At 40.0% G+C, this 22,385-nt stretch overlaps 1 protein-coding gene across 2 annotated transcripts in view; it reads left to right on the forward strand.

Annotated features, from left to right (window-relative positions):
- The window catches only part of pcdh11 (protocadherin 11), a 126,793-nt gene that overhangs the window by 70,212 nt on the left and 34,196 nt on the right, over positions 1-22,385 (forward strand). The window contains exons 5-6 of one of the 2 annotated variants that reach the window (XM_061047980.1): positions 3,502-3,537; positions 9,062-9,260. In XM_061047980.1, coding sequence (XP_060903963.1) covers positions 3,502-3,537; positions 9,062-9,260 — 235 coding nt within the window. The remainder of the gene's footprint in view (positions 1-3,501; positions 3,538-9,061; positions 9,261-22,385) is intronic. The other variant, XM_061047981.1, reaches the window with a different exon arrangement.

Here is a 22,385-nt window from a genome sequence, read left to right on the forward strand (position 1 = left end):
AAATTGATCTACAAGCATATGCACCAAAGCTGATGGAAAATTGTCTTTTTAATATCCTTGATATGCACACAGCAGGAGCATTGTGTTTCTCTTGTTAGATTGCACTGCAGAGTTAGATTGCACTGCAGAGTTAGATTGCACTGCAGTTGTAATATTAGCTTTTCTCCTATCACACTATCTCCTAAGCACAGCTGGAATGCACTCTTACCTGGCTTCTGACTATGCCGTTTGATTATTACACAGTCCTTCTACCTCTGTGCTAGCCTGCTATCCCATAGCTAAGACTCTCACTGAAGGAAACGGCTTGTTGCTGCACTTCAACCTGTCTGCAGTTCATACATGAACAAAGTGCTGGAGAACTGAAAGACTGCACTGTAGTCAGGATTTGCTTTATACGCTACAAGAATATCAAAAATATTTTTTGTATAAATGGCCAAATATGTCATACAATGCTACATTGTGTATTGGTTCCTTTCTCTCTTACCTGCATTCACTCTTTTAATGTGCAGCCACAGTGTCTAAAAATTGGGATACAGAAGCAGAGCACAATGAGGTCTGGTGTTTTTAATCAATTATTTATCCAATATTTTAATGATCAGAGTGCCTGGGGTGATCAAAGGCTTGGTTCGAGCTCCACTGCCTTTGCTCGCTAAGACATCCCTCTGTACTTTGATGTGGTTCACCAACAAATGCACTTATCTTGAGAATAACTCTCTTGCAGGCTTGTATGTGGGTGCTTTGAAACTGTTTGAGAGGTGTACATCGAGAGAGAAGGTCACTGACCAATCCATACAGAGGAGGGGGTGTTGAAATGAGAAAACTCCCACATTTATGTTCTCCAGCAATCCCATGTTCAACCACTATTTTGAATGTCATATATGAGACAAGTACGGGTCACCTTCTCAGATCCCTCATGTACATTATCATATATTTAATTGGTAGGCAAGGTCTCTAACTTGAAGCATGTGTCACGAGATGTTGAATAAAACATTACTTAGAGAAGAAACAACTGGCTGATGGCAGCCTCAAGTCAAATCCAGCTTTAAATGACCAGTCAGTGGATGCAAATGAGTTACTCCTCAAACAGACCTGACAAATGTTGGTGTGCTAGAATATGCAAAAGATTAAGAAAAAAAGGAAGCTATCTATTTTTAATGACTTTAATTAAAAAAATAAATGTGCTTTGGCAGAAATATTGGCCATCTCAACATCCTTACCAATTAATTTCTTGGGGTTAGTGCTACATAAGTAAACACTATAATGTCTTCCTGGTGTAGATGTAATGACAATACAGCATGAAGTATAATCACGAGCCTATGACAAGTTCCAAAAAAATCCATTCAGACATGACCTACATGTTCATGTGCAGAGGAGTCATGTATTATGTATATCCATATTAAATGGAAACTATCTGGACAGCATAAAGTATATACTGTATGTAGCAATCTATTTTAAACTAATGTGTTTGTGAATAGTTTGAAATCTATTGAATTGCTATGATTATTTAGTAGGGTACATTGGCTTTAAGGATACATTTGTTGTACTATCTTAAAATGTTTTTACCAGATGTTGGCAGGGGTATTATAGCAGCACTGTTTGACTAAGATCAGCTGTAATTCCTACATACCCACAGAATGTCTTCATATTGTCTTTAAGTTATCTTTTGCCTTTTCAGAAATCCAAAATGTTTAAATTGTATGTCGTTTTTTTCAAGTTACTGGTATCAAAAGAAGCATCAAGCACAATATCGATAACATATTTGGTCATTTTCTCCCCATATAGGCCTACATTTGTGTAATGTTAACATGCCAACAAACAGTAGCCAATTTGGAAGTGTAGTTGTCATTTCTAATGTTTGTCTAGTTGACAACTGTTTGTGTAGTTTTTATCATTTGGCTCAGTTTTGGTCTCCACCAACTCTTGCGGAAGTGTCTGTTTCTTTTGCTGCTAAATGCTTCACTATCTACACCAGCAAGTGCTTTACTCGTCTGCTTATGTTAACTTGTTGAGTTTAAGATCAATGAAAACAACTGGCACTGCTAATGGAAAAGTAGTGGAAAGAGAGACTTAAAATAATTGAGAATCCTTTGTAGATTTAAAAGAATTATCTGTTATAGCTTCTAAAACAAGCACAGAAGCTGTACACACCTGTGTTTGGCAAAATTAGTAGTTTCAGAAATGATGTCACCTTTTTCAATGTTAAGGTTGCAACTTTTAGTTGAGTCTGCCAATGTAACAACTTTGAAGTGGGACGTTAAATCATTGTACCTATGTCATACCCAAATGAGAAACCACATTAAAAAAAATAAATCTCAAAGCAAAGCTTGGAGAAAAGGCGGCTGGCATGTTACATCGATTTGAACAGTTTTCTTTTACCTGACATATTTGAAGTAGTGACCAAATGGAAACATTTTGTTAATGTTCACAGAAAACATTACTGATTTGAAAATCAAGGCAGAATGCGTTGTTTCAGCTTGAGCAGCTACAGTAGATGCTTTCTGGTACCCGAATATCAAATTATTTAATTGAAAATGTCTTCAACATGAATCTCTCTACACAAACGATGATCACTGTAGCTACGTTTTTATGTTCTAGACAGTGATTTGTCAGAAGTTTGGAGCCCTTTCTTTTTAATTCAGTCTAGTTGTCCACCATGAAGCTCCATTTTGTTTTTGATGAATAGCTTTGGCTGCGCTGCTCTATCGCTCACTCAGTAGCAGCATCCCTTGGTGAACAATTATGGCAGGATAATCTGTTGACATGAACTTGTTTCCTGTTCATTGTTTTACCGTTCCACCCCAGCAGTCCTCTCTTCTTCTCCCCCCGTCTAAGTGCCTCCTCACCAGCAGATTTCTTCTATTTTCTTTGCAAATCAAGTCATGTACTCAGATTATTATACACAGTACAAAGAAAACAAAATTGGTGATTAAAAATTAAATACTCTTATCTCTCTGTGAGTTATCTCAGTCCCCAGAGAGAGGATGCTATTTTGCAGGCTTGCGGGTGTCTTTTGTTCCCAATTTAGAAGCTTGTCGCTGTTTATTGTTAATTTTTGATGCATCATTTGATATTCTGTTCACTGTCCTCCCTGACATGTGGAGAAAACGTCTTTATCAAAGTGTCAGTTGTATATCTTGTGTTGTCAGGGTGTCAGGTTTGCCCTATTCTTTACATTTCTGGGGAATGGGTGTGTGTACTCTGCAACCCCTTTTTGTTGCAGTGCCAACTGAGCACGGAAATATGCTGTTCAAACTCTGCAACCGGGGAAGAAATCAATATGTTTCCCCAATTCAATTCAGATTTAAAAAAAAAAAAAAAAAAGACTTTAATCCGTAAAAATCTATGAGGTTGTCAATTGTGAACTCTGACTGACTTTGAGAAGAATAGAAAGTTCTCAGTGTGGTTTTCTTTGTAGGCTTCAAATAATCATCTCTGCAGCATATCATCTGTAGAGCCAGAGTCAGACAATGATGTCAAACTTCTGTTCTTCTGTCTTTGCAGGAGGCCTGTCAACTTAGCAAGATAACCTCTGTGAATGTAAGTCACTCTTTTAATGTTCTTCTTGCATGTGCATTTCCAAGCCTTATTAGAGCATGACACTGTTTAGACTTTTGTTCTCTTCTACTTTGTTTAACTTTACACCCACAATACATCTACAAGTCAAGCTAACCAGAGAATCTTTCTTGCCAGAAATATATGAACTCTTGTTGCCATACGAAACCTTCAAACCAAAGTTTAAGGGCTTAAGTTTGAACTTAAGCGGAGTGGGTCAGATGTTGAGATTTGGAAAATGTGTTGTTCACCTCTGTCCTGCAGCTCCACAGAAGATTAAAGCAAATACTTGTGTATAAAAATACCTCAACAATAGAAATAGGAACATGGAACCCAAAGCCATGGCAATCTACCAACATCACCTGATATTATTGAACATTTAATGGACATTTATTAACACTTTTAGCAGTTCTGTTTGCTCAGATGGAACCTTAACCATCTACAATGTATAGAACTCAGCTTCAACCTCACCACATCCTTAGCAGATTTAAATTTATTGAAAATAAAAATAATCATTGAAAGCTTTGAACAGAAAAAATAAGAATGTTTGATTCAACATCTATAATCAATCTAATCACTTTGTGAATGATTAAGCTGTTCATTTACATATCTTTCTGCAAGAAATGAATATGAACAAACACTTTAGACTGAAGGTTTTTTTTCCTCTTTTTTTTATTAGGCTTCAAAATTAGTATTTTATTGGAAAAGCACAAATGTGTTCTCAGACTTAATATTTTTCCATTAACATCCGGCTGTAAGCCTCTTCCCATCCTTTTAAATGATTTATTTTCTTCAGCGAAGGCAGCTGTACTGTAAAGTTTACTGAGTGAAATGAAAAAGCCTTTACTTCAATGGTCTGTATTGTTGCCAATTTAAGTGAAATATTTAAGCTCAAGGGCATTTCACACTTCCTATTAAAGACAACAATAACCTTAAATACAATTGTTTTGTGGACTCTGACCACTGTACCCTCTCTTTTCTGTTCACCCTTGAGTTTGCGGTTCATGACTGCACACAGGCGTGCATAGTTCAATAACCTTTGTCTAATAAGAGAAAGAAATCAGAGCTCCTCTTGCACGATAACAAGCCAGTAAAACTTTTTTAGATTCAGCAGACAATGTTGCTGCTGTAAAGTGCTGTGGGCTTACACTAACTTTAGTTGAATATTTTTTTTTAGCTAAAATGTTCAATTATTTGTAATATTATCACATGCAGATATATATATTTTCTTGACATATCCAAGTCATATTATTGGTAAGTGCTAAAATATCTGATTAGTATTCTGTGTCATCTTTGCCGGGACTGAGGAGAACATCATATTTCGGTCACAGTACATGTTGCACGGACAGTCTTTATTGCAAATGAGTCAATAACAGGCAAAATTGCAAAAAAGGGCATTTGATTTGTCAAAAATCACCCAGTAATCTCCCTTCACACTTGCTAGAATCAGCTCCTTTTTGCATGTTCTTGCTAACTCATCATTTCACATGTAGTGACATCTCACCTCACACATAATAGTCAACGCTGGAACAGCATGTTCAGAAAGAGAAGGGCACAACCGCAGACAGAAAGCATTTATAGCTTATATTGGACTTTGCATGGTCTTGACATGAAGCTGAATATTGGAACATGTGGGACAGTGTTTTCTGGTTAAATACCTTGCCATCGCTGCTGTTGTTGTTTTTTATTTTTCTATTTACTTTTCCCCCTCCACGTGAGACATGTGCAAAATGACAAACCACCATCTCCTCTGAGCAGATTTATGCAGGTCTAGGTGTGCCCGCAAGCTGATCCTTATCTGAAATGGCAGAGCCAATCTCCCCTGATTCACTCCTAAGTGGTCCCTGTTTATCACTCAAAGTGAGGTGGTTGTCAGCCAAGTCCTTCTCTGTGCAGCGCTGACTTCTCTGCTGTACCTAGAGAACGGCAGCTGGGGAAGAAAGTACATGTGATAATAAAACTCAGAGAGCTGTGGCCTGCAGAAGGACAAGGTGGCAGCCGCTTTGCACTCCCCTCCTCTATATCTAAATATAACGGACTTCTAATCCTGTAACCCGTGAATCCGGCCCAATCTGCCCATTGTCTGTTTGGTTACCAGAGGGAGGGTTTTAAGGATTGGCCGGCTTGTTACAAGGCAGAACTTGGCATGCGTCGCTCCTGTTCATTTTATCTCTGTGTACATACTTCTCAAGGCAGTGTTTTATCTGGCTGAACGGGCTTTGTTTGGTCTTGATATCTCTTACCGCAGCTTGTCTTTGCTTTATGGATTTCTGGCAGCTTCTTTAAATAAGTGATAATGCTTAGCAAAACACTCACCTTGACTCCTGTGCGAATGTTTGCTTTTGTTTGTCATGTTTGTCTTCCAACATTAATATTAATTCACATTACCACTGAGAGCAAAAAATTAAATTTATTTAAGCCCTATTAACGGAATTTAATCGTAATTAGTATTGTGGTAAACAACGTACGCTTTTCTCAGCATCTGGCAGCAACTTGAATTGGTTTAAGTAAACAGCCTTCAAAAAATGAAGACACCCCTTTATGCAAAATGATAGCACCCTAATTGTCACGGACAGCTGTTTGTTCTAATAGATCCTGGATGCCATTGTTGGAGCAAGTTTCCAATAATTAGAGTCATGTGGAAAGGAAGCACGCTTTCTTGTCGAGCTGCCAACCTTGGGTAAATGGGCTCTTTCTTTTGCTGGAACCTGGACTTTGTTTTTTTTTTTTTTTGCACACATCCTCCAGTAATTTGAGAAACAGCTGCCAAAGCTGTTTGAGAACAAGTAGATATTAAGACGACTTGAAAGCGTGGGCAAACATGGCACACATGACTATGTTACTTTGCCAACAAGGTATTTGTCTCCTCAGTGTCTTTGAAAATGAATAAAATGAGGACTGGTAGAAAATAGTCTTTTGTATACAGAACTTAAGAAATATACCTAAACATTTGGCTGCAGATGTCCCAACACGTGCATTAAAAACAGGATTATTTTAAGGAGTTGTACGTCGTATGCATATCTCCCTGTGGTTTAAGAAATAAAGCAGTGCAGATCAAGCTTTCCTTTACTCAATAGAGCAACATAAATCTTTTGTTTTGGAGTTATCTCGCACAAGAGTTGAAGGTTGTGTGTGTTTTTCTGTTTGTTTCTGTGGCTGCATGCCCTTTTTTCCCACTCTTTTCTGCTCATTTTCTTTCCAGCATACTCACACGAGGAGCAATGTGTGGCCTCAGGATCTAGATGAATGGAGTAAATAGAATATTTAGCTTGCTGTTTCAACATCACAGCATTGGAAAGGCACTCGGTTGTGCTTTCAGGGTGCTAATTTTGTGGATTTAGGTTAGTCAACCCTCTCTGATAGTTTTTAAATGAAGCTTTTTGTGCACTTGTTTTTTTTTCTCGGATGTCTGTCCTTTCTCCTCTCTCCTATTTCCACGCCTTATTTAGTCTTATCAAAGAGCAATAAGTGCTTTATCTGCGCACTTTAGTGACGACGGAGAAAATGTGTTCGCACAGAGACATCTCCTCCTCCTGAGCTTAAAGGAACATGTGCTAATGATGTTTTTAATTCAGGACTTGTTTATTGCTTTTATTGCTTTAGCGCGGAAGGAGATCAAGCTAGTGAGTTGTGCTCGGGTTGTATTTGCGCTGGAAAAAAATTAAAATCTCTTATCAGTTTGAATAATGGGGAGAATAAAATTCACAGCAATAACCCAAGCTGAGGGCGTAATTATTTTTTATGCGTTTTATGCCCCTATACTGTGTGATGTTACTCAGGGAATCATGGGAAGACATGAATTCAAGCTTTAGTCGGGTCTCTGCAGTTGCCATATTTTCTTTCTGTCCATTGCCAAGAAAAATATGGGGGAAAAAAATCAGTGGTGCCCATAGATTACCCAGCATGCCTCACAAAATGAATGATTCTGAATATGGTTTGTTTTCTGGAGGACATATAAGCAGACTCCACCATATTTAGAGTTTTTTTTCTTCTGTTTTTAAGCTCTAGGAATGGTCCCAACATGAACTTGTGTAGACCACTAGAGAAATCAGAGAGGCCTGAACCTTTCAGACGCAAAAGCCCTCATTCCTGTGATCCCCAAGACTTTACAAATCAAAGTCCAAGCCTGCACACACATCTCCACCTCTTCTGTTCCTAAATTGGTCGAGAGGGGAAACTAGGACGTTTCTCAACCTGCTAATACACATCCCATCTCATATCAGACCAACTCTCAATTATAGATCTTACAGTCACTTAAGTATCTGAAAAGTAATTTACAATGCTCAACAGACCAGAAATCATTTTTGGGTTATGAGGTCACTGTTTCAATTAGTCTCCCCCTCTGCGATAGGACACAATGTTGGCATATTTTAAAAAAAAGTTATAGCAGGTAAAGATGATGGATGCAGTGCTGGGCCATGTAACAACAACACTTGGTACAATTAGGCGATGATTTCCCTCGTAAATGCCGTCTCGATGTACTCATTCAGCCATAAACGAGCATCGTTGTCACCGCTGATGATGATATTAATAATCTTTGTTTGTCAGCGGTGGTGTGCCAAGGCGCTCTTTAGGGGCAGAGAGAATACCTATAAAAGATCCTTAATTGCTTACATCCCTGGAAGGAGAGGCTATGTAAGGAGGGGACTTTAAATATATACAATTTTGGTTAGTCACAAATGAGTCAGTGTTTTGAGACAATACCGTAAAGGTTAATCCAAGTGGTAAATGAGGTCATATGACTAACCTTGTAAAAAGCTTTAGTGAGTCGTTAAACAGAAGGGAGCATCTTCTCAAGTTCTGACCCTTCAAACTTTAAATTGAAGATTAGATCTACAGCAAAATAAAGACAAACAAAAAAGTAGAACGGCTTATTTTCTCTCATAGCTGTAGTGATAAATCTACAGATATAGTTGTGGTTTTCTGTGCTCTGGTTTGGAGATATCCATCTTTTAGATTCCTGTCTTCACCTCAATACAGTGCAGGTGAAAGGCGTTCAGATTGTGTTGCTCAGAGCACTGAAATATAACTTTTTTTTTTAAATCGTCAACAATGGGATTTGTCCTTGTTCTTCTATACAGACCTAACTGTGACAGTGCTCTGCTTTATACTTTAAGAAAAGCCCATATAAAGGCTGGTGTCATTGAGTTATGGTGATATTCAGAAGCTCTGGACAATGTTTCTTTCAGGAATCAATCAATAGAGTTTCAATAGAGAAATTCATTTCTCAATGCCTTGAGCACCTTCAGATTCCATTGAGCTCCATTCTTTTGGATTTTAAAAATGAAAAAGATTTCATTCAACAGTGAAATAACAAAAAATCTGCAAGGGTCAGAGTAACTAAATACTTTAGGGAAGCAAATTCTACCAATTTTTCCGCCATCTTTCCCTTCTGTCGTGATTTTCAGACTCATGATGTAATGTGTTTTTTTCTTTCTTTTATGGCCTCAGAAATAGGGCGAGAGTTTCTTACCGACCCCCCTTTTTTGGTTGTTGTTGTGTGTTTCAGACCCAGCGTCGTGTGACCTTCCATCTTCCCGACGGTTCCCAGGAGAGCTGCAGTGACAGCGGGCTTGGAGATCCCGAGCCCAGCAGCACGGCCAGCAACACTCAGCCTCTCCCCCTCAGCTTCCACCAGGACGAGTACTACGAGCAAACATCACCCAACAGCCGCACGGAGGGAGATGGAAACTCAGACCCAGAATCTAGTGAGTGTTCATGTTATTTTTGTTCTGCTGCTGCAGCAGGCAAAAGTTGTTCATATTTTCCATTTGTCTTATTTTCTCTGTTTTCTTAGGCTGTCTTACAAGTGGCCATCTGTGTTGCCAGACAGTGAAAAAATGTACTGAGAGCTGTGATTGTCATAGTAACAACGCAGCCTGGCAAACACTTAACAAGAGACCATTTATGTCTAATAACTGGTTACAAGCTACACATACAAATTCTTTTGCTAAAAATGTTATTTTTGATAAGGTCATTCTTTAAACAAGCAAAACAACACCAGAAGTCACCCAAGCACTGCTGGGAGAGAACGAAACCCCTGCTCCTTCTATCATTTATCAGATTCAAGTCTTATTAGACATCCAAAATGTATTGGATTTGGATTAAGGAGTGCAAATTTATATTTAGGGCATCGCTTGCGCAGAGCTGCATTCATTATTGACAATGGATTTTGTAAGGCAGAATTTTGTAAATGTTGTCCAGAAGCTCTACAACCAAGTGGGAATTTTTACCTTTGAAGTTTGAAACTCTGTTGCTGAATTTATTCAAATGATTCACAAGACAGCTGTCACTGCATGGTTTACTGCCCAATGTTGTTGTCCATAAAAAGCTCCAGTGAACGCAGGGATGCACAACCCCGTCCTCATACATATACAACAGATTTTTTTATTTTGAAATCATTGCTCAAATAACTGGCTGAGGGGGAAAAGAAGAGTGCTTAAGACACACCACCAAGGACCACTGGTATATTTTTTTTCTACCTCAACTGGTAGTGAAGATTCAAAGCCGGTGCATCAGCAGCATGCCAATGATGCTGGTGAAATGATTTTGCTCCACCTTAACATGAACAAGGCTGTTGTGAGCCCCCTATCACAGTGTCCTTGTCACATACCAACAACCCCCCCCCCACACACACACTTCACACTGGATATTCTCGCCCCCTTGAATCAGATTTTATTTTTCAGGAGGTAACCCTGTCTTGTATATTGCAGGCTGGATTGAGGTTCAGGTCGCTGCAGACCTTCACTCCTTCCATGGCCTGTGTGTGTGTGTGTGTGTGTGTGTGTGTGTGTGTGTGTGTGTGTAATTCCTTAGCCATTGCACAGAGTTAGCTGTCAACAAATACAAGTATTTCCCCCCCTATCCAGCACTGAAAATGTACAGGACAGGTAGAAATAGAATCCTTTGCATACACCTACGTGCAGTATAGCTATTGTGTCATAGCTGTAAGTGAGACAACAGTCATTGGTGCTTCTGCCTCCCCGCAGCTGTGCTGACAGGTCCGGGGCCAGGGTGTCACTGTGAGTGTGATTGTGAATGCATTTGTTAGACATTGAACAGGATGGGTGACATCCCTGCAATGGCTCCATGTTCATTTACATGCAAAAGCCCGTCCCATTCCTGATTTTCTATTTTTGATAACAAGATATTGCGAGTTGCCGGATAATTTATTTTTTCTACGATAGCCTTTTTTTTTCTTTTTTTACACACCTAGCTGACCTCTTTATTCCATCACACTCACACAAACACACATTAACACACCACATGTGTAAAAACACAAACGCATACATCTAATGATCAAACCTCTCCTTCTTTCCCAGCTGGTCGCTTTAATGTATTCACCGCGATGACAGCTGTGATTCATTTATGTGATTCATTCACACACAGAAGCAATTGCTCATCATCTCATTAATATTCAGTGACATAAACATCTCATACTTCATAAACTTACTCAAATACTGAACTTATTACCCACTTTCCCTCTGGGGTAATATTTGCTGAAGTGCATTAGTTTTAGATACAGGGCCATGCTAATGTAGTAAATGCATGTGTACTTTTACAAATTGCTGCATTAAAAATCACAGCAGAGCCAGAGTGTTGGGAGAATAACTCAGAGTGTAATATCTGAGTCTAATATGAGTAGTTGGATAATAAAAAAGCCATTTCAGTTATTTGACCACAAAGCTCATGTAATGCTCTGTTGTAACCTTATCACACCAAATGATATTAAAGTCAATGTCAGTCTTGCAGCATGTCAGTAAAAAAGGGTGAAAGCAGCCAGGACTTGGTTATATTCGAGAGTTATGTCATCACCAAGGCTGAAATCATCTGATTAATTCTATGTCAAATACAGTTTCCTGTGAAATATATGTAGAACTATCCAGCTAGAAGATATTTGTTTTTTGCCTCTACCACAGTGTGAAGACCATATGCAATGTGCGTAAATAATCTAAGTCATTACAGTTTTTAAACCATATTTTCCCTAAGTTCTTTCATTTGCATTTAGATGTTACCGATTAACACACGCTAGCACATCTCACATCAGTTGCAGACAAAGTGAAAGTCGCCCGACTCATCCGGCTCCATTTTCTCCTTCCAGAAGTTTAAAGATAAACTCTGACTCTGTGCTGCTGGCTTCAAACAGAAAGATGGATCCTGTGCATGTTGACCGTCTCAGAGATGAGTGCGCCGGCGACAGAGGGGGGCCTCAGATGGATTAGATATGGTTTTATCAATGAGCACCAGGCTGGCATGGCGGTGGCAAGTCTCTTATCATGTCGTCTCAATTTGTAAAGCAGAGAGAACAAGGAAAAGTGGAAAGAGAGGGGAGAGGAGAGAAGGATTGACTCCAAGTTGAAGAGGAAAAAATAAAGCTTGGAGATTGAAAGACTCGAGCTGCAGTGGGAAGAGAATTTCAGGAGTCAAACGGCGCGTTGTTTCGTAAAGGTGCCACAGCTTGGACCTGAATGTCAGCTTGCTCTGAATAATTGTCAGTGCCAAAGGCGAGCCATGTGGCCTTCTTATGACAATGAATTTCTCGACTCCTCTTTAAACCTGCATCTTTATTAGACCACCCACTCTTGAAATAAAGTTCATATGACATTTTATGTTTCTATTATTTATGAGTTAGGCGGCTGTTCGTTTTATGGGCTCATGCTTCCCCCCGCCAGGCTTACTTCACCGCCCCGCCATCACTCATCTGCTGTCACCTCCTTTTGTCACACATTGTTCCAAAGGTTTTGATAATTCCCTCTCTGTCTCGACAAAAAGATAAAAGCGACGGATTAATATCATCAGCATGTGTGTTTTTTAGGTCCAACCCCCATACATCTGACAGCCAGCGAGTACAGAACGACACATCCGGAACAATTAGGCGTGATGAATCGTACCTGTCCCTTTTGGCCATATAGCGACACTTCATCAAAACATCAAAAAACAGGAATGCATAATGATATACGATGCATCTCTTTCCTTGCATAAGAGGGATGTTGGCCACTGTTACAGCTGACATCCTTTCATATAGTGACTCAGTGCTGCAATGCTTTCAGCACAGTTTTGCACAGGTTCACCTTCCAGGCATCCAACTTGTCCTGAAATCACTAAGAGCACTGTCTTACACGCAAAACTAAAAGCATCCAGTTGATGAAAATGTTCTTCCTGACCCATCTTGGCTCAGACTTTGTATCCCGTGGATTTTGTTGTTTGTGTTTTTTTTTGAATACTATCGACCATTGGCCTTGTTCTGAGTGATGTGACTGTGCTTGTAAGACATCAAACAATACAATCCTGTATTTCTTACTTTCACCTACTTAATAATTCGGTGCTGTAGAGTTGATGTTGGCTCAATAATGTCCTGAAATGCTTCGGCTGAATGATGGGAATCATCATGTCACGAACAACAAATGGTGCTAAGCCCTCAGACAAAGTGCAGCAAAGTGGGAGCAAATCCCTGCGTTTAAATCCTTCACATTTTTCAAACAATACACAATTTTTTTGTTCTCTTGGCGTTCTGTAATATACTTATTTCTTTCTCCTGTTGGTGGAGTAGAGGGATTTAAGGGCTTGCGCTTTTGCCCACTGACAAGCAGCTCACTAAAGGCAGTTTTGATGTAGTGCATTAGGCTCTGGGAGAAGAAGCAGGGAAAAGCTGTACAGTATAGTGCCGTATCTTAATCTGTGGCATATGGCTTTCAAATGACCAGCTTACACCTTGTCTGTCTAAGATCTAAATCTGCTATTAAGATAAGCCAATCCTTTTTAAACACTGCAAGTATAATAAGATTATAGTTTTAAATGTTCTGCTTAAGGTATTATAAAACTGCAGACTTTTCACTAAAAGGAATTACTTCATCAAATAACACAATTCAATCAATGATTTTGTTTCATATACATTTTTCTATAATTTTCTGCAATGTTGTGTCCAAGGCTTTTATAGCACATTAGATAATTCCTGATGCCAGTAGACAAATAATCTGATTAAAGGATCGCTGAGTTCATACTTTGCAGGGGTTACGTTCTCTACTCTTTCATTTCTGTACTTCTACATTTTCATAACAGCCTTCCGAGTAGTTTCCAGTTGACTGATTAACAACTCGTCTTTGGAAAGGGCCACTTGACTTGGTTCTGCGTGCCTAACACGCTGTGACCACTTTTTTTTCTTCTGAAACCTTAAACCCTACTCTGTATGTCTAGGGGCCAATGCCAAGCTCGCACCAAGCCTGGAATTCAACTGTCTAGACACAATCTGCCCATGAATGAAGGGATTTCATGAGGAAGCAGAAGGGGGAAAAAAAGTTGGATTGGAATTGTGATTGGAGCTCTACGACTAAGCCTTGGTGCAAGATTTTGTCATTCATACCAACACGTTTAGCACATCATTATGTGATGGTACAAACGCCATAGTGTTCAGTACAGTTAGCTGCATTAATTATTCATATGAGTCCAATCTCAGTTTCACTTTGAGGGTTCTCATATGCAATTAGAAGTAATGAATGTGCTTCTTAATTACATTCATTTGTGCAAATTTCCATTCCCCATTGAGTTTTCTGTGGAAACATTGTGACACTGACCAATGGCATATCATTTGCAATGTGACTAAATCTATTCAGCATAGAACAATTAGCTGTAATTAGTGTTACAATGTCATCAGCGACCAGGGGGAAAGACTAAGCTGACATGCAAGACGAGAAGGGGACCCTTGTTCGGAAAGTTAAAAGTCCAACGTTGTCACGAGATCATAATTGGCTGACCACAGGTTAGGAGGATGAACTGTTGTAAGACTGTTGGGCCTGATTTTTTTTTTTCTCTCTCTCTCCCCTTTTTTATGTTGAGTTAGCTGAGCAGGCATTCTCTTTAATAGAAATGCCCTTGTCTACATGTACACACTAAGGATCTAGAGGGGCAACCTTTTACTTGAGCCATTTTGTCTGGTCATTGAGCACTGACAAATGAGCAGCTCCACGACAGTAATTAAGAATGAAGTGCCTCGCTTAAGGATACAGTGCTGAATGGTTGTCCAGCGTTTTACATTCGTTTCACGTCATGACCTTACATATTGTCATGATATCAGAGATATTCTAGCTGCCTGGTGTATATTTAATTCATGCCACACATGAAATGGTAATGCAGCCCATTCCTTTTTTCTCGCAGTTATCCAACAATCTACAAGATAACTTCTTCAAATTCCCTCTTTTTTCACATCATTTGCACCAGTTTGCTCCTCGCTATATATTCTCCCTCATATAAATAAATAAAAGCCTTTGTGCCTTCTGGCTCCCAGAACTTTTTACAGCTGCCCCAGTGGGCCTTCAACAGAGCTAAATGAAGCAACATTGAGTATTAACCTACATAGATTGGACCTTTCCTTTCAAGATGAATTTAGATTTTGTCTTATTCTTCCTATCTCCCCCTTTTTTTTTGGCTTTTTTTTTTTACTGCCGGGGGTCTAAAGCTGAGTCAGAAGGGGATTTAGATGGACTCGTCTGTATCCTTCTTTACCGATTGGGATTTGGTGGGAGTGCTCAGTTCTCGGAGGTGAGGTGGAGGGGAGCCCTTGTTTTATCTGGTTCAAATGCCACACCAGTCGTCTCAGAGAGAGACGAGCTATTGATCTGGAGGAGTCAACTCAGCTCGCAGAAATCTCTCTCCATCCTCCTTCAAACGACTGGAAAGTGTCATGTTAGAAACCTCCTTTTGCAGAGTATTAGGGCTCTCCTTTGTTACCGTGCCAAAGGCTTCAGCGAAGTTGAGATGTGAGACGTCTGGTACAATCATTCAGATCTCAACAAGACAAACCAAAAAAAGACATTTAAATATTTGGAAAATTGGTGTATTTACAGCTCTCGTGCCGTTGGAGGTGGCTTACAAACTGATTCGAAAAGACAAGGACGGATGAGACTTATTAAATCAGAAACACATTTTTGGTATCAATGCATTAATACTTTAATTCAACAGTTGTCAATGCTCTCGTGCGCCAAGATGTAACTTGACTGCTCAAAGTTTTAGATTTTTGGGAGAAAAATATGAACATTGGCTGAATACACAGTGTTTGACTGTCCAAAATTGCCTGCTTCAGATTCACTCAGCAGCACAGTGACTTGAGTGGGCTTTTTCAAAGACATGTACAGTTAAAATGCTCATTCCGAAGTTGTTAACATGTTCAGTAAGTCTTGTGTCTGATTTTGGAAGGGATCAATAGCTGCCAAGTTTGATCGTGTCTCTGGACGATGTATTCTGAACTCGGCAGGGATAGAGAGAGACTTCAAACAAACGTAGAGGCTCAAAGGCCCCAGCCAGCGATTCACTTTGTTCCATTTCACTGACTCTGTGATTCTTAAAGTGGAATATGGCTCGGACTGCATATTAAACCTGTGAAATGCTTGTGGTTCCAGAGAGGTGAACTACTTTGGTCCTTGAGCCCATCTAGCTGATACGATCTCCGTAACAGGAACAATTTAAAACAACGACAACAACAACAAACTACTTGCCATCCAAAACAGGGAAGCTATTTTTTGGGATGCTAAAAGTTTCTTTGGCATATTGTGCAAAAGGCATTCATTTCCTCATTTCATTTCTGGGAGCATTTAAGCAGCCAGAACACAAGTTAACCTCAAAGTCTGAACCCCCCTACTTATTCTTTTAAACACTGAATAAATCTCACCACAGATCTGGACAACAAAAAAGAAAACCTCTCCTCATTTCTAAGGAAGCATGCAGTCCTTTTCAGTGTGATGAGCTGAGGTTACACCTGCCTGAAGGAGCAGAAAGTTTCCCTCCCCTCAGAAGCGCGAGGAAAAAAAAACATGGGAAGCCATGAAATATAGATGTGCTAATGTTTTATGCACGGCCATTTGTTATAGATAGCTTTTAACAAATGTCCCACTCCCTTTTCATTTGAAGCTGGAGAGTTTGTGTTAGCATTAGCATTTTTTCCTGCATTTCAACTGCCCCTGTCCCTCCCACTGACCTGAACACTAACACACACACACTCCATACACATCGTCCACATCAGAAGTTTTAAACTTGAGCCCTAGAATAATGCTTTATATGCCATACTTCATTTTCTTTTTTGAAAACTAACATTTAATCAATATCTTTGAAACTGAGGTGGATTTTACTTTTCTTTTTTATTTCTTTATCAAGAAGATGTTTGAGAACAACTAACAGAGAACAGTGTTTATGTATTATATTAAACGTTAAATATTGATACATATTCTTTGAAAATAGGCGAGTGGTTACACTAACAGGAATTGGCATGTTGGGAGACAGTTTAATACATTTTAAAATGCAAAACCACATAAACAGAAGGTACAGAAAGTAAAAACTGAAGTGATCAACTTTTGTAAAGAAGGAGAAACTGCAAAAATGAAAAGGTATTTACATTTTTGTGTTTTTTGTCCATGACATGGCTTGTTGCTGGAAATTCCCAAAATATGTGCTCGTGCTTTTTTTTTTTTTTTTTTTGAGGCGATAAGAACTTCCACTGCCATTCAAATGTTCTACATGTATGTGAGTTAGTACATTTTAATAGAAAGTCACAGTAGTTGTGCTATTCTTATTCTTATTGTCTTATACTTGGGTTTTTAAATGGTTAAAATTTGTAACATCTCTATTTGAAGATGTATGACGGCCAAATCCTCTCATTTGAGTTTTTATGTTTGTCAATAAATTCTGTCCTAAGATCAGAGGTCAGTTTGCTCCGTAATTCAATAAAGCCATTATGCCTTGGCCTGGGGGTGTTGTATTTCAGTATAACCAATGGTATTTTTTATTGTTAACAACAGCATTAGCGGGGCTGAGACAGGGTGAGACGAAGTGCATCTCTCTCTCTCTGCATCTCTCTCTTTTCTTTCTCTCCTCTCAAATACTCCCATCCCTTCTTCCCCACTTCAAGATATAGCACCATAGACAGATTAAAATGCATGGTCTCATCCCTTTCTCATTTTTCACATGCAGTCTAGTCTCAAGGATAAGGATGGCCTCTGCTCAGAAGGACTTATTGACCAAAATAACTGTGCATCAATATGTCTCCTGAAGGCTGAGCCGACCACAGCATCACAGGGGGTTGTATTTTCCCCAACTCTCTCAGCCTTTAATGTTATTGACCTGGCTTGTCCTGATGCGCTGCAGAAAGGCAGACTGGAAACATACAGCCCTCTTAAAGCCTTGTTGTCCTAAAAAGAGCATGTTTATTGACGCATCAGAGCGAAATGAACGCAACCAGTATGCAGACAGAGACAAGAGAGAAACAAAAACAGGAGAAATTTGCAATCTGAGAACAGCACGCTGTGACCGATGTGCAAATGTTGCTCGCTGCTTCTCTGTGCCTTATTTTTCAATAAGAAATCACTGTGAGATAAACTGCACTTTTGATGAGATGCAATTCACAATGATGGCTGCAGTATTGCTGCAATGACATCAATGATATGATGACAGACAGCTTCAGCTATGATGCCATCTGCCTATATTTCATGTATTAGCATCTTTCAAGTAAAATGTGTCATTCACCAGAAATGCAATATATTCCTGTGAAATCATTAATTCTACAAGCATGGGCATAAAAATCGCAATAAATCTCATGTGTTATAGTACGCACACCTACACACACACACACACACACACACATTGTGAAATGTTGATAAAGTTACAAGCAGTTAATTCCATTTTGTGGAATATAATGAAGCATGCTGGTTACAGTATGTTTTTTTTAATCTCCATTAGGAGCAACCGCTGGGATGTAATCCAGGTTTTTTATGCATGCACATGAACAGGATTATCTCCCACTATACTGTATAGGACACTATCCCCCAACGGATCAATGTATGCACTGCCTGGCTGATAAATTGGTATTCACGAACAAATGGATCACATCAGAACCCACTCACTGGTGGGTAACTGTGACAAATGGTGAAAGAGTGTGGCAAGAAAAGGAAGAAAGAAGTAAGAAAGAGGGATGAGGTTTTCAGATGGGACATGCTGAGGGAGCAGATTTTCACGTCGGCCCTGCAAGACATGTTTGGCCTAACAGAAAATGACAGGGGGGCTTTTCAGGGGCTCGCCACTGAACACATAAACCTGGCTGTTGTGTACCCTCCTCAGCAAGAGAGCTGAGGCTTTCATCACATTCGCCGTGGTGGAGTTCGCAAGGTGCTTCCACCCGGGCTCTTTGCAAGGCATCTGTGGGGACCTCAAGGCGATGTAGCGCTCGTGAGGTCAGTCAGCTGTCTGCTTTTCCATGCAGAAGCAGACCCGGGGCACAAGCCCCAGCTAGGAGCTCCCGGCGAGCAGGAAGCCAGACCGTGTCCCTTTGTCCTCGTTTTCCCTCCAGACACCTGCGTGATTGCACTGATTTGTCCTGATTCTATTCAGCCACGGGTCCCACTGGATTTCAAGTGTCAAACATCTGTCATACAAAGGCTCACTCATGCAGGCTAATTTAGCTCATAGGGCCTAAATCTTCACGGAACTGATTGTGAATACACAACACAAGTGCATGATCAAAAGGAAACAGTTTTTTCAAAATGGTCTGTGGGAAAATCTATTGTTTATTTTTCTTGTCTTACAAAATATAAATACTGAAATATCATATTGTGACATGTGGCCGTCGTTCCAGCCAATCCCCCCTTGTAAAGAGATTTTGTATTTGAATGGGAATACTCAATATAAAAAAATGTATTCTAATAATTCTTGCATTTCCCTCTTGTCTTTACTCAGACAAAGAGGAATATCTACTCTTACTATTATTATTTTCAGACTGACCAAAATCTTGGATAGAGTATGAAATCGGGAGAGAGTGGGGAATAACGTGCGGGAAAGGAGCTGCAGATTGAACTCAAATCCCGGCCGTCTGCTTGGAGGACTATAGCCTCCATACATTGAGTGTGACCTAACCACTTTAACAGTAGGGACTCACATCCTAACACATAGACATCTGTGTCTAAGTCCCTTGTTTGTTTTAGATGGAAAGGCAAAAGAGTGAAAGAGACAAGAGTGTTGGACTCAATAAGTGCACAGTGTTAGCAGAAAAATAGACTGGAACGTCTCCTGAAGCCACTTACAGGCAGCGGTGGCAGCAAACCCTTTGTTATGATAAAATCAGGGACCTCCACGAGCATGCCCTTGATTCTGTAGTTGGCTTAACTCGGCGGGTCACCGAGGGGAGGCAGATGTTGTCTCGAGGCATGTCCCATCGCCTCTGTGAGGGCTCCGGCTGGTGTTGCTCAGCTCACAGGTGCAGAGGGGATGGTGGGCTGGTGGGTAGGGGGGGGGGGGGTGTGTTGGAGGTGCACTAAGCCGTCGCTCAGCCGCCACAGGCCAGCTCCGGGACGTTGGAATGAGCAGACATGCTCATTTTGATCCACTGAGGTATAATAATTGATGATCAGCCCTGCTGTCGCATCTGGGAGTCACTGGTCCATGCCGTAATACACCCTTAATGCAACACATGGTGGTGTGGACAGAGGTGCCATGGGGTCTCATGCTGGCTTCTATTTCATGTGGTATAAAGGTTTGATTGAAGGAATACAGGTCCATATCACACACCGTAGAAAAGCTTTTCTTGCACCTGAACTTCTTATTCAGGTTGAATGTAAGGCTGAAATATTCCCTGAAGGAGCTGAATAAATGTGATTACTAAAAGCTTTCTTTTAAATGTTTGTTTCCTTGAAGCTTTGTTAGACCTTTTATTGTTATTATGCCTGTCTAAACATACAATGGAGAGGAAAAAGCACAAGCAATAAATGTGCAAGATGGAGAAAAGTAGATATAAAGAGTAAAAAGGAGGAGGCAGATGCTCAAATCTCAATTTGGGATCGTTTTAGTCTTAAAGTAAAAGAGATGCAGTTCAGTGTAGACGGTGTAAAAACAGAGCCTACGGACCAAACATGCAGAGTATTTATGTTCCGTATAAAGAAGAGCTATTTGTTTCCTAATGGTTCATTTAAATGATTCTGTGGAGAATAAAGGAGAAAGGGTTGCAGGAATTTCCCTTTTTAAAAGTCCGACTTCATCGTACTTTGAGCCTAATACCTGACCTACTTTTTATCCCTTCCTTTTTAAATCTTCTCCCTCTCCAAAAATACATCAATTAAAAGTATTATTTTGGTGTTTGCTTATTTGATTAATCACAATTATTTCCCCCCACGTACGCAGTGCATGCAAAAACTTCACACACAAGGCACACAAAGATGAAACCCATAAACAAGCACATACATCCACCTTGATCTGTGGTAGCAGAACAAACCTCCCACGTTGTACAACTCGAACACAAATCTGGAGCACAAAACACTACCATTGACAACCTAAGGGTCTTTGAAAGCCTCCACTCGCTGATCCTTCTCTCCTGCTGCAGGAGATCAAACATAAACACAGCCGCCCAACACAAGAACGTTCCAAAAACTCAGCTCAAACACTGTCACTGTTTCTTTTTAAAAAATAACGTGAAGCAGTGGAAAAGTTAAGGTTTCAGAATAAATCCCGAGAGGATCAATAGGCTGCCATTATCCAGGCCACACTGAACAACATTTAAGCCACTGAGCGGCTTTCGTCTGTTACAGAAAAAGAGGGGTGGGGGGGGGCTGTTCCGTGTTTGTTGTCATTGTTGGTCATCAGTGATCCGATCAAATTTTAATATGCCATTTAGCCTCATTGATTTCAGTTTACCACAGATTGTGTTGAATGAAACATTGTTCTTTTTTTCCCCCTGCATCAGTGGCAATTACCCAACAATGAGGGCTGGCTATCACAGTGTATTAGAAGGCATGGTGCTTGTGAAATATTGCTGTTTGGGCTTCTTGTCAGCAGCTGCCTGGATCTGAACATAACAGGCATAGATGCATGCATAATCGCATGTGCAGCAGCAGACACATAGCTGTGTGCTCTGAAGCGGGCATTCATTTACTGAAATAAACTTACACACCCACACGTCCTTGCACTCACACACTGTAGTCAGAGAGACAACCGTACATCATAATCACTGAATGAATTCCCTTTCTTTTGTTTCATTTATTGCTTGGAGAAGAATGACTTTCTGTCTGCTTTTTTTTACGGCTCTCGAAAAAAGAAACAACACATCGGATGCACACTCACTGCGAATTTCTATCCTGTCTTCAGTGTTATAGAACATGTTTTGGCTTCAAGGTCCCAGCCTCTGTTCATCCTTATGATTTGTACATTATTTGTGAAGGTATATCTTGTTTATTGTTGCATAAAAATCTCTTGAAGATTGAAGACATTTTTTTATTATTTCATACCTTGGCTTACAGTCATTATTCTTGTGTTGTAAATGATTAATATTACTTTTTTTCCTATTTAAAAATGTGCATACTTTCACAGAACTCTGGCAAAATCCATCTGTCTTACCTTTGGAGCATCTGCCATCGCTTACAGGCCCGTCCACCTCACGAGTCACAGGGACTTGGGGACATCTGTCCCAACAGATAGAGAATCAGGATAGGGCCATCCATTCTGTTAACGCTCCACTGAACTCTGCGTTATGTTCACCATAATTTGCTTTTGGTTGCTGCAGCATCCCGGAATATTGCTCTGCAGCGGCTCAGACAAAGTCGACTGGTTGTAATGTGTCCCTTTTCGGCCATTCTGCGAGCAGATAATTTGATAAACCCCCAGACGTAATGGCTATGCTGCATCCTGATAAATGTGGGTAATATGACAGGGGACAGAGGATTTCCCTAACAATTTTTGAAGAGAAGTTTGGCTATTAGGCTGATTTGATATTCTTTTGTTACAGTTTTATGTAACATTGTACGGCTTTTTTTTTTTAAACAGGAATTGATATTTACAGTATATCTTCTGTTTTGTTTCTCAGCTTGTTT

This window comes from Labrus mixtus, chromosome 10 (genome assembly GCF_963584025.1).
Source record: "Labrus mixtus chromosome 10, fLabMix1.1, whole genome shotgun sequence".
Taxonomy (NCBI): domain Eukaryota; kingdom Metazoa; phylum Chordata; class Actinopteri; order Labriformes; family Labridae; genus Labrus; species Labrus mixtus.